General features: G+C 47.1%; 1 protein-coding gene across 2 annotated transcripts in view; it reads right to left on the reverse strand.

Annotated features, from left to right (window-relative positions):
• LOC135916746 (angiotensin-converting enzyme-like) overlaps window positions 1–14,970 on the reverse strand; it is an 80,416-nt gene extending 65,446 nt beyond the window's left edge. Inside the window, exons 1-2 of one of the 2 annotated variants that reach the window (XM_065450195.2) lie at window positions 14,886–14,970; window positions 9,022–9,299 (exon numbers count right to left, since the gene is read on the reverse strand). In XM_065450195.2, the coding sequence (XP_065306267.1) occupies window positions 9,022–9,258 (237 nt within the window). In that variant the 5' untranslated portion in view covers window positions 9,259–9,299; window positions 14,886–14,970. Of the gene's footprint in view, window positions 1–9,021; window positions 9,300–14,800 lie in introns of both variants that reach the window. The other variant, XM_065450194.2, reaches the window with a different exon arrangement.
• Window positions 14,971–16,695: the final 1,725 nt, after the last annotated feature.

Below are 16,695 nucleotides of genomic sequence, written 5' to 3' on the forward strand. Positions count from 1 at the left end.
CAGACGCACGTAGTATACAGAGATAAAATTAGCACTTCAACAAAAGTGTTGCTGGTGCCAATGAGGGAGGGGGATAATTATTTTCTGAACCTCTTTCCAGTTGTCCCATCAAGTTCCTTCTTTCTTTTCTATCAAATTCTAACCATTTGCACTGTAATAAATAAATAACGATTTCATATGCTGGTAAGTTGTTAAAATTATCTATACCGCCTATGTGTGAAAACGTTGCTCATGGCCACCACAACCTGTACATGAGCTACGTACATCTGTAAAAGGCGCGGAACAGAAACGGCCCTGCTGCCAGGCATTGCTGACCGCAGACAGTCGGAATCTCTCACGCGCCGGCCGAACAAAAGCATCCTGCAGGTACGTAAATTAACCTACGAAACCACGTGCACATACTTTCGCGCTGTCAAAACCTGAAACTCTGGTAATTACTCGCGTGTCTGAGCACACCGCGTGCTTGTGTCGTGTTTCAGCAACACGAACTTTCAACGTGCGCGCGCTTTGCGCCTTAAATACGCCTTGAATAATGGTGCTTTTCTCTATTTCTTCCGCAAATCCGACACGACATTCTTAAGGCCAGTTACCGACTGACAAAGCAAGATCTAGATTGAAAAAACTGCTCCGCAGGACTCGAACGAACTTTTCCGCGGATTTCCTCCCGTAGCGTGTTAGCCGTCGTCTGCTACGGCAGGCCCACTGCCGGCGGCGCCACCGTCGAGGCCGCGCCGAGCGGAGGAGGAGAGAAGTGAATGGCGCTACTTTGGGAGATTGAGGGGCTTTAATCATGGGATGAGTAGGGCGCCGCGTGTCGGGGCAGCGCCGTAAATTGCGAGGAGGGGCTCTTCTGTGTTTGCCGCAAGATGGCTCTGCGTGTGCGCAGAGCGCAGAAGAAATGTAGCGGAAATGTACTTCGCTACTCGTGAAACTGCGACTTCTGTAAGTTACATGGTCGTAATTACCGACATACACCGCAGTATAACTTTCTACGGCGCGTTTCTAAGGCAACACCGCATTCACTAGAGGCGATTTTGTCGTACTTGCAAGGACGAACTCCTGGCTGAGTGGTAGCGTCTCCGTCTCGCACTCCGGAGACCCTGGTTCGATTCCCACCGGCCCATCTTGCAAGGTGTATCTTTTTTTATGAAGTGCCTTCTGGGATTTATCGCTCAGGGCCAACGCCGCCGACACCGACACCGGCTTTTCTGCGACACGAGCTCCTTAACGCTGTCGCGTTAAAATGAGAGATTGAGCACAAGCAATAATAAAGCGACTGCGGAAGGGAATCGTGCATTCGGAGACATTCCCGGCATCTTGCTTTCACTTTCGTCGCATGATCGCCATGTGACACCAGTGCGATCTTAACTCCAGAATTGGAAATTTTAGCAACGACGCCCAGCGGTGGCTTTCTTTATTTATGCTACAATAGTGCAGACTGCTACACTGCCCAAGCAGGCGAGGTTGCACAAAGAACATATCCAAGCCCTTTTCAAACAATGAGATTTTATCGCATTCTGCAGCAGATGCAGGTAGAGAATAGCACAGCTCAACAGTGCTAAGGAAAAAGAAATCACTTTTAAAAAAGTTTTGCCCTGGCAACATACGGACGTACAAGCATGCTACGATTTAGCCCTGACGACCTTTTTGGTGGAGCAGGGAAATATTTATTCCGTTCAACACAGGTTTTAGAATGATATAGCAGATAGAAGATGTTAAGCTCTGCTATCGGCAGCCGTACTTGCTATGGGCGGAGCTTGAGTGAGTGCAACATATGCAGGAAATTGACGATGTAGTTCGGTAATTCGATAAAATTTACCTATATTCGGAACACTGTATGCGCTCAATCCTTGCGACATCTTTAGAATAACACACATCCCACACGACAGCTGCGTACTCAAGAACTGGGCGAAGAAAGGGGGTGATATGTTTCAAGTTTAACATTTGAAGGAGAGCTTTCAGCTTCCTTCGCAAAACCTTCGTGCTCGTGTTATTGATGTGCAAATCTCCCCTAAGTTTGCTGGTAATTGTTATGTCGAAGTACGTTACATAAGAAACTGGCTTGATTTGTTGGCCACTAAGAGTGTAATGACCAGAAGTATTTTTAGTAGGTACAGCCATAGACACGGTCCTAGCAAAATTAATCTGCATTCCCTTACATTGGAACAAATGCGCGAGTTTATAAATATTATTATTTAATAGCGCTTGGGACATACTGTTGCTGAAAACAGAGTAGAGAATACATTCATCAGCGAACAACTTCCCCGTTAGACAACCATCAGTACCGGTAGCAATATTATTTATGTACATAAATAAGAATAATGGTCCCAGTACGGAGCCTTGTAGAACACCTCATAACACCTGTAATTTACTAGACCGCATTGCTTTGATTTAAACAAATTGGGCATAATTATTCAGGCATGCTTGAACCAAATTAACGAGTGTGTCAGAGAGCCCCACTTCTCTCAGTATGGCAGTGAACGAACGATGCGGAACATGATCGACTGCTCTAAATAAAAAATTGCGCCTATCTGAAGCTCCTCGTCGAATGCGAAGGAAAAGTCATGAATGACAGATATTAAGCGTATCATAAGACGCCAACAAAGACACCAAGGATAACATGGGGGAAATCACTTGTGCTTACTAACTGAATTAAAATTATGACAAATTAATGGAAATGAAAGTGGATGAAAAAACAACTGGCCACAGGTGACATACGAACCCACTTCGCATTACGCGTGCGATGCTCTTACGAACTGGGCTACCGCGGCGTCGTTTTCGTACCCACTTTCGAGGGTATTTATATTAGCAGCTAGAACTAACCCTGGGAGAGCTAGCTTGTAATTAATAAGCACAATTTCCCCTATGTTGTCCTTGGTGTCTTTGTTTGTTGGCGTCTTACAATATGATTAATAAAAATCGTCAGTTCCCTTTCTTTTCATTCATTACATTATGAGGATCTCGAAGCCGGCCAAATTCATGCCTTCATGTAGCATGTGTGGGTTTATTCAGCAGTTTCTGTCAGCCAAACAGAGCGCGTACTCGTTACGCCTCCGGCAGAAATGATGTTCCACATCCGCCACCAAGGTTTGTGAGTGGTGGCGCTGACTAACACTCCTGGGTTAGTACTAGTAGTAAAACAATAAGACCCGAAAAAGGTAGATGGAGTAACGGTGCCGCGGTAGCTGAATTGGTAAGAGCATCGCACGCGTAAAGCAAAGACGTGGGTTCTTATCCCACCTGCAGCCAGCTATTTTTCAACCACTTTATTTTCATTAATTTATCATTAATTCAATTATTAAGTACATTTAATTTCCGCTATGCTGTCCTTCGTGCCTGTTTGTTGGCTACTCATGGTCCGATTAATAAAAATGAGTCCCCTCGGTTCTTTTTCTTGTCAGATAATAAGTGTGCTATTTTGAAAATATTTTTTTACTGTGGAATCGATGCTGACAAGACAGAAAAAGTCATCGGATTGAAGGTGGTTAAGTTCGTATGTGGCTGGCTATTTTATACTCGAGTTTATCACAGTGCGTACATATTAAAGAAATTGGTCGGTAGTTCGCTGCATTTAATTTGTCACCAGGTCTGTGCACTCCGACTACTCTTGCTGTTACCCGATCTGGAATTTCCTAGAACACAAGCGTCGCGAAACACAGCGCTACGCCCCGACCCATCCTCAGTTAGGTTTAACGGAAGTCTATGAGTGGCGCCACCTGCGGGACAAATACATACCCGCACTTACGCTTAAAACAGGCCACCCACCCCACTGCATACGTGGCCAACTCTTGCCCACATTACGTGGGAATTTGAGCTAGGCCACCAAAAATTAATACGCCTCTCAGTCCGGCTCAAAATTTGAGAACGGAGCATCAGGAGACCTGGCTCGCCAACGAGGAAAAAGAGGCCCAAGAGGCACTCCTCCACCAAGCTCAGCGGGCTGCTGAAGCCAGTGAATTTGCAGCCATCTGATTTGATGTTTGGAACTACATGAACCAGTTTGCGACTAGAAATTCCGTCGGCTGTACCTACGGAAGACTCGTCGGGACGATTCGCAAAATCCAGGTGAACGACAGCCTAGGTTGCATTGTCGGGCGCCGAGGCGGAACGCCAGAACAAGAGGACCAGCGTAGCAGGCTTCTAGGACTCAAATGCGCGGGTCGTGCTTGCGCATCGAGCACGCGCCGCCCATCTGAATTCTCCTCGTCTTTCGAGGAGAATCTTTCGAGGGTCGGTGGGCGCTGCAGGGTCTCCCGTCTAGACGGAACGGTCAAATGTACGCGATTCACTGTGGTAGTCTGGCTTGAGGGCGCAGCAGTGGACGAGGTTTCGATAGTGGTAGCTTGAGAAACGTGGCCTCTACGATCGCTGCACCGCGGAAGGCGCAGGGGTGATGCCATTTGTGCTCTAATCTACAGATGCTGCGTGGTCGGTGAGCATGGATGGTCGACTTCAGAGAGGTGCGTGGCACCCGGGGTCCACGATCACATTGTCTTAATTTGGCGTTGTCACGGGGTGAAGGTTGCGGTAGGGCACCGAGGCGCTTCCGAGGCGCTTCCGAGGCGCCTGACAGCAGCATTGAATCTGACGCCTGCTGATGTTGCGACCGAGGTGGCAATCTCTCAATGATGAGACTCGGCTTGCTCAATCGAGGTCACCTTGCCGCCGTCGCCTGAATGTGAGGTGGACTTGTGAACAAAGGCTTGGTGCTGTTGTCGGGCGCTTCTGAAGCGCGTGATGGCAGCGTCTGGCCTGGCACCTGTGGAAAATCGGCTGGATCAACCGTCGAAAAGTAAGGAAGCAGCGGGACCGTTGGTCGTGCTGGGCACAAGTTTGCCGACGCGGACTACCTCAAGTCGAGGAGGCATCTCTGTGGGCAAATTTCAACAAGGCAGTGTCCTTGGGGCATGCAAGCCGAGACACTGAACGGCGGAGGTGAAGCATACGATAAGCACTCCCCATACCTGGGCAGATCCCAAAGATAGTTCAATACCCGGCCGACCCGCGGCGGAGGTGAAGCAGGCGTTAAGCACTACCCATACGTGTGCCGATCCCAAAGATGGTGCAATGTCGGGCCGACCCGCGGCGGAGGTGAAGCAGGCGTTAAGCACTAGCCGTACGTGGGCCGATCCCAAAGATGGTGCAATGCCGGGCCGACCCGCGGCGGAGGTGAAGCAGGCGTTAAGCCCTACCCATAGGTGGGCCGATCCTGAAGACAGCGCAATGCCGGGCCGACATGCGGCAGAGGTGGTGGTGGTGGTAATAACTTTATTGAGAATCCGGCAAATTCGTGGCCTCAGTCTAGGCCGCCCCCGAGGAGGTCCGGAGATCCTGTCTCCTCGCTGCCTCACGGGCATGCTGGATGGCCCATTGTTGATTCTGGAGGTTTGAGCTGTGCAACGCGGCCGTCCATCGCACCGCAGCTTCATCTGGGGAAACTGTATTTTTTCTACATATAACCTCACATTCCCAGAGAATGCGTCTAAAAGATGCGTGAGCCCTACCGCATAGTCAAAGCAGGCGTTAAACACAACCCATACGTAGGCCGATCCCGAAGATAGTGCAATGCCGGGCGGACCTGCGGTGGAGGTGCAGCAGGCATTAAGAGGAAGCTTTAGCTCGGGCCCAACTCCGATGCGGCCTATTCCAATACACGTAAAACGCAAAAAACGTTCTTATGCGATAACCCCTGGACCGATTTTCATGAAATCTGATGTACTTGAAAGATAAATTCTAGTGACTGCTGGGAGCCGAATTTCGATTTAAAGCTTTAATTTTCTTTAAAATATTTTCAAATACTTGACCGTTTGAAAAAATATAAGCACGACGTTTACAAATTCATAGCTCTGCATCAAGAACAGGTACCGGGGTTCTGTAAACGGAATCCATTAGATCATTCAAAGAGGACGAATTCAATATGTCATTTTAAATCTTACGTGAATTTATTACGTTGGTTACAAGGGTTTGGCAAAAGTTGTATTTCCCTATTTCTAAATATATTTTTATTCATGTGGGACATATCAATTTTGTCCGCTTTAGATGTACTATTAGATGTAATTCACAGAATTGTTTTATCATTTTCGGTTGTTTAGTTATAGAGCTGTCAACTTCATAGTTTCGTTTCTGGAAAATTTTCGATTTTTGCCAATTTTTGGTAAAGAATTGACGACCTAACTCAAAATATTCGAAACCAGCAGTCACTACGTTTTAAGTTCTTCTTTTAAATGCAACAAAGCTTGTAAAATTTGGTGCAGTGGTTGCTGAGACAATGCCTCCTTTACTAGATGCCTGCCGCGTGACCCGAGAAGCTGGTTCCTGCCCCTCTCCTCTTTACTCTTCCCCACCCGGGTTAACCCCGGGTCGGCTGCAAGCGCTAGCTGCGGTGGCCGCTGGAAACCTAAATCATGTAGCCCAGCCTCCGAGATTTTAGCGGCGTCTGTTGCAATCCCGGAGGCAGGACCCACAATATCTCGTCAAGCGATTGGTCGAGCGCGCGCCAGCCTAGTAATCGTCATTTCCTCCGCAACAGGAAGTGGGTCGGCTGCGAGCGCCGTCTCTCTGCGACTACCCTGAACTACGGGAACCTCCGCTTCAATGGGAAGACTAGCGACGCGGCAGGCATCTAGTAAAGGAGGCATTGGCTGAGAAAAACGAATTCTCCTTTTACGTGTACTTAGATAAGAGCACCCGAGCTAACGCTTCATCTTAAGCATTCCGCATACGTGGGCCGATCCCGAAGATAGAGCAATGCCGGGCCGACCCATGACGGAGGTTAAGCAGGCGTCAAGCACGCCCCATGCGTGGGCCGATCGCGAAGATATTGCAATGCCGGGCCGACTCGCGGCGGAGGTGAAGCAGGCGTTAAGCATTACCCATAGGCGCGCCGATCCCGAAGACAGTGCAATGCCGCGCTGACACGCGGCGGAGGTGGAGCAGGCGTTAAACACTACCCAAACGCAAGCCTATCCCGAAGATGGTGCAACGCCGGACGGACCCGCGGCGGAAGTGCAGGAGGCGTTAAGCAATCCGCATACGTGGGCCGATCCCGAATATAGTGCAATTCCAGGCTGGCCTGCGGCGGAAGTGCATCAGGCGTTAAGCACTCGCCATATCAGGGCTGATTGCGAAGACGGTGCAATGCCAGGCTGACCCGCGGCAGAGGTGCAGTAGGCGGTAAGCACTCCCCATACGTGGGCCGATACCAAAGATGGCGCAATGCCGGGAAGACCCACGGCGTAGGTGCAATTCGCCATTAAGGGGCCCACATACATAGCTTCGCTGCTCATCCTTCTTCACGGAGTGGAAGGGCACTGAGTCTTCTTGGGACGTTTAATCTGGCCCTGCTAACCTATATAATAATCCAGAAATCAATGAGCCCGTCTAGCAGCATTAGTTACCATCGTTGATAACATCGCATATCCGACATGCCCCACATTTGAAGCGTGGTACAGCGTACAATAGTGTGTAATTGCAGTGTAGTAACAGTGGGAAAAAGTAACAGCCACAATCTTCCACTAGATCCCGTTCCCGATATCACCCAGGACACTCTTTGTTAAGGTGTACAGGGTGTGGTGTGGGTGGTTATGGGGGTTGCAACTAATATTATTACACTGTTTCGCTGTGCGCTAGGCTACCACCGTCCACTGCAATGTTGTGCACCCTGCCGCAGGATGTCATGGTTGTGGTTGGAGCCCCATGATGCAGGGCCTGTATCACGGAGCTCTAAACGCTACCATAGCATTGTGCTGCATGACGTACAAGATTCACTAGGGTTGAGGATTGGGCGAGCCGGTATTGCATTCTCAAACTGGTACAGCGCAACATAGTAAGGAAGAAACAAGCCGAGCCAGCCAGATAAAGGAACAGAGCACTGACTTCCAGCTGGTTTATTGGCAAGTTGCACGAAATATATAGCTGCAAGAAAACATCAGGGCATGTCGTCACAACACTTCACAGAGCGTCACACAGATTGAAGGCTACACCTTCATGTGTCACAGAACGCGCAATTCTTTCATGCAAGGTTAAACTGATCAAGAAATCTTACTTCCTGTGGAGATAGGCACAATCTTTGTGCCTATCATCTGTGCCAGAAGGCGTACAAAACTCTGCCACGCGAAAATCCACTCGCCCAGAGAAGAACGAACGCGCACTGAAGTGCGCCGCGTGGTGGTCGGGGCAACACTATAAAAACGCATGCGCCCTGGCTGGCTCTGGCAGCCCTTGGGTAGCGAGAGCAAGAAAATTAAAGAGGCTCAATGTGGTCCTCGCGAATAACAGTCAAAGTAGAAAAATAAATAAGAACGTAGTTACCTTTGCTGGTTTTAGTGTCTTAACATAGTTGCTCTAGCGCAAGAGAAAAAAAAATGTTGATATATTTTTCTGTGACATGACGGCACAAGTGAATCACCACAATGCTTCGTCTCATCGTACTTCGCTGCCTGCTTTGTCGACTTGTCTGACAGTGTGTTTATTTGGCTTGTCTCGTGTTATATTCCAATGTACGATTTTAGAAAAGTCAATGCACCTTTGGCGTCAAATGTTTGTAACATAATTAAACGCACACAGTTCTGGAATTGAAAATCTAAAGCGCCACTATAGAAATGTCAATGCACATTCGCATCGAAAGATTATGAAAACTTTATACCCATAAAGTTTCGGGATTTAAATCCATGCGCTCCGTAGATTCTGCGGCTTCCGCGCGATGCCGCGACGAGCCCTTGCGCCAGCAAAACGCCCTTGAAACTGTGTTTGGTGAGGCACCTTGCGGTATGTGACTCCCGGTGCATTGTCAATTTTGACATCATTTTCAACCCTATTTCAACATTTACATAATGTTCTTATCCTTTTCTTTCTCTCATTTATCTCATCCCCTTGTCGCTCCTCCAGTAGAGGGTAGCCAAGCGGAGATAATCTCTGGTTAACCCCCCTGTCTTTCCATTGCCTTTTTCTCTCTCCTCTCTCTCTTCGAGAAAATGTAAAGCACCAGGCGCAGAAGTGCCCGAACATGGCTAAAATACTCACGCTGTTGTTCTTGTTGTACTCCGTGAGGTTGGTGGCGTATTTCCAATCCGCGTGAGCTACTCTGCCATACATTTGGGTAACGAGATAGTTTGCGTAGCAGGCGTACATCCGGGCCAGATCTTCGTCCTCGTTGTCGCCTTCCACAGCTTGCCTGGCAGCTCCGTGGGCCTCGGTCAAAACCGCTGCGAGGATCATGCCCACGAGCCACGGCCACATCCATCGATGCGGTGGAGCCATCTCTCACAGGATCACAGTGGACTCGGCGGCTGTGATTCCTCCTGTCCAAAAAACGAAACAGCGCATGCCTACGTTTGAGCCCATCAAGCCCGTATCTTCTAGTCGGCTGTCTGGAAGACAGATTGACCTTCAACCGGTTCATCCAGGGTTCATTCGCACCCCGAGGTCGGCCCCTCTTTCGCGTTCCCTGAAATCAATGGTTTGACAACCCCTCAGCTTGTCAGGAAAAAGCATGCTGGAGGATCGTCTTAAAAACTTCATGTGGCGAATCGGTTGAAAGTTCATTGTGAAGTCAGAAAACCGCCATTCTCAATACAAGGCGAGAATGTGGAGTTTAAGTCCACTGTGTGCGGTTGACAGCTGCCATCCGGAGTACAGTGGCAAACGACCTATTGTTTAAGATTACAAAAGATGTGCCGGCGCAAAACATTCTACGAGCCCGTACGCTTTCGCAGTTCCACATACGCCATACGTAGAAAGGAGGGGTTGAACTTAGGACAGAATTGCCTAAGCCTATGCTAAAAGGGGGATAGCAAGCAGTACGGGACACCATGGTAAACACCCGACCAGTCTGGATAGAAGGTGCGCTAAAGGTTATCCAATATGAGACGTTGTGCCACTCGTGCGTACATTATCCAAGGCCGCGTAGAAATCCCCATTCCTATGACGGCCTTAGCACGTTGGTTATGTCGTGCCAAACTAGGCGGAGCCTTCCTGAACAAGAACTGTCGAATATATGCGTTGAATTTTATGTGCAGGTCTTTGCTCGTGCTCCTCACGCATATATAGATAAATAAAGCGTGCTACATCAGCATAACCCTCACACACCCCATTATCACGCATCAGGCATTCCGCACCACGTCGACCACCATATAATGCTACCCATATCTCTGACAGCTCCCATTCAAGAAAGTTCCGCTTAATAGTTCTTAACATATCCTTATTGGTTGGCGTTTCCACTATTTCTTTCATTCAACATGCTTGGGCACCTGGGCACCTACGCAGAGGGTAGGTTCCCAGGAATAAAAGAAAGAAGAGAGCGAGAACTCTGCAAGCCGACACTAGTGGGAAGTTGGACAACTTCCCATTCCTATGAACCGGCGTGTGGCTGTCCAGAAAAAAAAAGTTAGTGACAGTCGATAGCGGCTCTGGGCACCATGACGTGCTTCTGGGAGGCTGCTTGTCTGTGCGGAGCAGGAGCAATGGGAGAAAGGACTCGCATCCTCTGCTTGTGCGAGTACATGTGGAAGGAGTATAATTTCTCGTTTACTAGTTCTCTCCCTGCATGCACTGCTTAGCAACCGTATCTACACACTGCGGCTGGGGTCTATAACTTCCTTGACGGACGAGCTCAAGACACAAGGACGCTGAGATCGACGACGCAGTGCGGCGGCCGGCTCAGCTGCGAGAGGAGCGTGGTTCGAACCTCACCGCCCCACACCCACCGGTTTATACAACTGGTACAAAGCGGCCGCCTGGTGTGGTGCGCGCTGCTTGGACAGCGTTTCCACGCAGATCAATGAGATTGCAGTGCATGATATAAACAATCAAAAGACCCCAGCTACAATCTTGAAAAATCAGCGCTCGTAATTCCGCAAGTCACGCTGGGAATCGGCGCTTAGTCCACGCCAACTTCCCCGTCCTTGTGTCAGCACCTTGCCTGCCCTGCCTCGCGTCAGCAGACACTCAGCAAGTTTCCTTGTATACAGTCCCACAACGTAATCGACTGCCGTCCTCGCTTGCATTTTTCTTCCCTTCGCACATCTGCTTTACGTATTACGCGACACGCCGTAAACGCGTTCCTTTTATCCTGAACTTCAATGTCAGATACATTCGTTTGACTCTCTCGCCTGCTATTTTCCGTTCCCGCACTCGTTGCCCATAGTCATCAAAACACTACCGCGCAGGCTGCTGTCGTATGCGAAATCAATGCTTACAAAGGGTTATATTTGGTCTAGTGGTTTGAACAAGGGCTTTGAATAAACGTGCAGTGAATGTTGTTGTAGTACACTTGACAGTTCGTGGCGCAAACACAGTGGCCGACAATGAAAAGATTGTTGCTCCCTGCCTGACACCGTTCTTCATCGATATTTTTACGCTCCTTTTTTGGATGAATATGGCAGCTTTGGAGAATTCTTGTAAGTATACTGTGACATGTTCACATATACCTCCTCCACGCCTTGACGACGTGATACCTGCGCACATGCTGGTGTTTTAGCTCATTCGAATGCCTTGCCGTAATCGGTGAAAAAGAAATATGCGTATGCTCTGCGGGTATCTCGATAACGGAGCTAATGACGCGAATGTCATCTCTTGCTGAAGACACTTGCTGAAAAGCAGCGTTTTTCTTTGGAATGAATTGCAGCCGTGTTGGTCTTGATTCGACTCGAAATTGTTGCAGCGAATATTTTATGCAGCAGCTAGAGGGAGCAAGCTAACAGTGCTGTAACTTTATCCAACCTTTGACATCACTTCCCTCAGTAATTACTATTTTCTTAACGTTCTTCCGTGTACCTGATGCACTTGACGTGGTAACACAGTGCACGATTAATTATCTAGGTCAGCGAGGTCATCGTTAAGCGTGAGGCTTGCATGGTACTTTGGTACAATATTCCGACCGTCTTCAGTAAGTTCCTTTTTTTCGCTGAATCATCAGCTGCTTTCCCACTGTACATAGCTTGTGTATAGCTCGATTAGTTTCCCCCTAGCTACGCCTGTGACATCTGCGCGAATATGTTGGTTGTTCTAGCTGCTAAACAGCTGATAATCGGTGTGTTAACCTTACTTTCTTACCGAGGCTGCTTATTACATCACTTTGTTTTTCTCGCACATTGCGTTCCTGCCAATGCCTAGTCATCTCTTAGGTGTTTTCGTCTTTCTTAACTTAATGGCGCGTTCAGTCTTTTAACGTGAGAGCGTTAAGGGCCCCGTGTCGCAGGAAATCCGGTGTCGGCGTTGGCGTCCAGGCAGTGAAACATGCCCTATATATATATATATATATATATATATGTGTGTGTGTGTGTGTGTGTATGCCAAGCCTTGCTATATGACGTGCTACATGGAGGTTATATTGCCACACCATGCTATCGCTAAATTTGCTCATACGTGGTCTTACATTCTTGACAAAGTTATTCCTCGGAATTTTGAGAATGACAGCCGACAAACAAATGTCATGACACATAACATGGACGGCACATGCCTTTCATGTTAAATCTTCTCAGAGTGAAATATTAGAAGGGCAAAACAATAAGAGAAACCTGAAAATGATGTTTTTTTTTTTTGGCGCGGCTGCGTACAAGTTCCGGGTTCAGGAAAACGTTCATTTGGGCTAGATGGTGCACACTTGAATTAGAAAGGAACAGCCTCCTGTGTCGTTCTCCCTCTCGTAATTGTCTTAGTTGGCGCTGTTCCTTTCTAATTCAAGTTCCGGGATAGGCCCACGCAAGAGCCCGAGTTTCTACCAGAATGTTCGCCTTCACGCATAGCTTTCGCCGCCAGCGTTTCCCTGTAAACGTTATCGTTACATTAGCAGCTGTTACCGGGAAGCACGAGGAGCAGTCGGAGATCTATGAATGCTGACGCGTTCCATTCTTAAAGGCGTAGCTTTCAAACGTACCCCCATGTTTTTTTTTGTTTTTTTTTTGCTTCTTCCTGACTTGACACTTCGTTTTAAATTATCGATCACGTCAGACAGTTCATGCCCAGTGTCTGCAGTTCGCAACGTCTGTGCTCTGCCGTTTCAATATTGCTAGGTCTATCTGGTCAAAATTGACTATCTTAATCAATTTATTGTTCATTACATTTATACCAATTCCTTACTGGTCAAAAAGCACGTATTTTTATGTGAAGCTGCCACACAAGTTTCTGCAATGTTTTCCGGATGTTTAACCTGTTTAGCTGCTCCCTCACGGAACACGATGTCTGTGAAAAAAAGGGACACAAGAAAAAAATAGAAAGAAATGTAGTCACTCTTTGCGGCTGCATGTAGCCTGAAACGGACATGTACAAACCGCGTTTTCGGATACTAACATGCATGGCTTCTGCGAACTCCTGGCCCTGATATGGGCATATCGGATGCAAATAACTTCGCACATTTTTTTCGAACATCGTGGCCCACAATGTCCTTGAACGGGGCCTGCTTACGTGCAAGCATTTCTGCCGCAAAAACGCTTTTTCTCGAAGTATCGCGTAGGATTCCCTTTCGCGGGAACCCTTATACATTTGTGTGCTCGCTGCCGCCTCTCAATTTCGGTTTCGCGCTCTCTGATAGCCAACAATTCGTCATGTCAGAGTTCCACAGGCAACCCCCCCCCCTCCCCACTTCCTTTTCAGGTTAAATAATAGTTATGGCTCGTACGGGGAGAGCTCCCTTCAATTTCCCAATTACGATGAGGTCACTAAAGACAAAACAAATCAATGAATTTTCGCTAATTAGAGATTAACTGTCATTTCATTTCATAACGGCTATCTTGAAATATTACTTAATGTCTTCGCAGACACACCCTGTATGCACTATCAAGCGCATTTTAGAAACGGTTTTAGGCGCATAAACTAAGACACGGACAACAGAATAAAAGACACGGATATGACACGTGCCCCTGTCTTATTTTATACGCCTAAAACCATTTCTAAAAGCGATATACCAACTAGCCCGACAGCAGACGTTACTAAACTATAAAGCGCATCTGTCCTTTGGCAAACAGAATTCGTTTCTTTGGCTTTTTGTGCCATTTTAAAGAGACTAGCTATGTTTTGGCTCATTCGCCAGTTTTCGTAGTTGCGATTGGGCGCGTCGGTCGCCGAACTCTCTCAGACGAACGTATTGTCGCACGATCGCTTTGTGGCACCTGAAGGTTCAGACACTGCGGTCACTGGTAGCGCTGTGCCACGCTTCATTCTCATGGTCCATGGTATTCACACGGGTGCCACACGCTCTTAATATACATTTCAAAGTAATTTACTTCCAAACCTATTTGTCACTGCTATCACCATTTTCATGACGCTTAGCGGACACAGCTTGCAGTAGACGTTACCTTAGCATTATTAGAGTAATCTTGTACATTTGAGCAAGTAAAATATGAGCAGCAATATAGGGTGTCCCAAATTCATAAAAAAATTCGAGGGACTTCCACGGTAAAATAAACAACCGGACACGTAAATGTACTGATCTTCAGACAGCAATCGTTATAATCGTGACCATTTGCTAACCCTCGAGCTTGCACCACCTTCGAGATTTACACATCTAAATGTGCAATAAAATACATTATAGCATTCAACTCTCTTTTCTTTTTTTTTCTCAGGGCTATTTCACGCATTCTTTGAGAATGCGTCACGCGAATGCATTTTCCAGCGCAATGTCTGGTTTTACATCTCAAACTAGCAAACTAAATGCACTGACCGCAGGCTCGGTTTAAATGTGGAGTTACTACGTGGTGCCATACCGAAATCGAATGTTGATTACGGTGAGTTTAATTACACTAACTAAGTGCACTTTCCTTAAATGTGCCACGTGGGAATAGCGCATCGTCGAAGGCAATATTACCTCCCTGTTCCGAGTGCGAGCTGTTGAAGACAAACGTCGAGAAGCTCCGACGAAACTGGTGCCACGGCTACGAACAATAGCTTACCTTTTTTACGAAAGCAAGCGCGACTTCACGACCGCTGTAGTCAGTGTCGCGAAACAAAATGAACAAAACACGCGCGATCTCTTCCTCCCTATAGTGCGCCAGCTGTCCGCAAAACTTAAAAGAGGGTAAAAATAAATACTACAAGTTGAGAAACTCCTCGTCCTCCACGGTGTATACGCAAGCTGTCGCCAATAGCCTGACCGCATCTCCATTCTTTATCGGCCCCGCGTGCTGGCGCGGTGTCCAATACCAATTGTTGTGTCAAAGATACAATGAAAAACGTTTAAACGAAGCTTTTCCTGCGATCTTCAAGCGACTACCTTTGTGACTCATTCTTTGCTTGTGAAGCGCTAAAGATAAAACTATAATTTCCAGTAACGAATCTTGCAGCTTAATTTTGCACTCTTTCAAGGCGTTTCTTGTCACCAATCATTGGTGGGTCCCATACCTTGTATGCAAATTCTAATTCTAACACTGACCTGACGAACGTCTTGAACAATAGCTCCGTAGTAATCATACTGACAAAATTAGCATTGCGCCGCAGAAACCATAATGACTTGCCTGCACTCGCTTTTACATGAACAACGTGATGATGCCATTTTAAATTACTGATAAAAAAAAACTCCTAGTTATTTATATACAGCCACCCGTCACAATGCAATATTATCTATGGTATACTGAAACAAACATGTTTTTTTTTTGCTAAATGACACAAAAACTGTCTTAATTGGCTCAATCTCATGGTTCACTTATACCACCGAGCAATGTGGCTGAGATCAAACTGTAAAAGGCGGCAATCGTCTTCAGGACTAATAGGCTTGTAGAAAACGCAATCATCAGCCTACAATCTCAAATGTGACAGGATTCCTTCAATGATATTACTGGTAAATAAGAGAAACAAAAGTGAACCCAGAAGTGAACCCCGAGAAACGCCAGATGTGACGTCACTTTTTGATGACTCAGCAGCATTCAAAAGTACGTACTGTTTGCGCAGTCATAATTATTCAGCAATCTATGCAATACCTTTTGTAATAATGTTGTACGCATGAAGTTTCTCAAATAACAAAGAATGGAATACAGTGTCGAATGCTTTCCTGAAATCTAAAGATATACAATTTATAGGAAATCGTTCTTCCATAGCACTGGCAATATCATGTCTTAATTCAATTAATTGTGCTACGCAAGACAAATTCCTTCTGAAGTCACGTTAAGAGGGACTAAATAGGGTACACCAATTGATATGTGCTATAGTACTTCAGTATAAAACGTGCTCTAAAACTTTGCACGCAAGCCGCGTTGAAGAAATGTGTCCTTTTTTTTTCTTCTGCGCCTTATTATTGTTCGTTGCCTTTCTTATTCTCTACAGACGTTAGCCAGCCCAGATACCCCCCTACGCGCCCACGCAGCACCGAAATCTGTTTTGTACATTTTACAAACGTTAGCCCAGATAACCGCCCCTCCCATCCTCCATGGGACACGCATGGGGCTCATTCATACAGCTCCGTCAGGTAAATAGCTTCGCTGTAAAACATAGGGGAGGGGTCAGGAAAAAAGACAACTACAAATTTCCCTCGGATGGGTCAGTCCGGCGGTACCGTCTGTGCGAGGCAGAATTCAAATAGTTGCGCTGCCTCAGCTGCGGTACCCTAAATTTATGCACAGTGTGTCCAAACTACCATGCCCCAAGATGGAAACATGCAAATGCGACGTAGCTGGACAGAACCAAGATACTATCGTGGCCGTCACTTGGAGATACTCAAATTATTAACGGGATAGCGTCATGGGCACCGTGTCGCAAAAAGAAAGAGCA

Source organism: Dermacentor albipictus, chromosome 4 (genome assembly GCF_038994185.2).
Source record: "Dermacentor albipictus isolate Rhodes 1998 colony chromosome 4, USDA_Dalb.pri_finalv2, whole genome shotgun sequence".
NCBI classification, from domain to species: Eukaryota; Metazoa; Arthropoda; class Arachnida; order Ixodida; family Ixodidae; genus Dermacentor; species Dermacentor albipictus.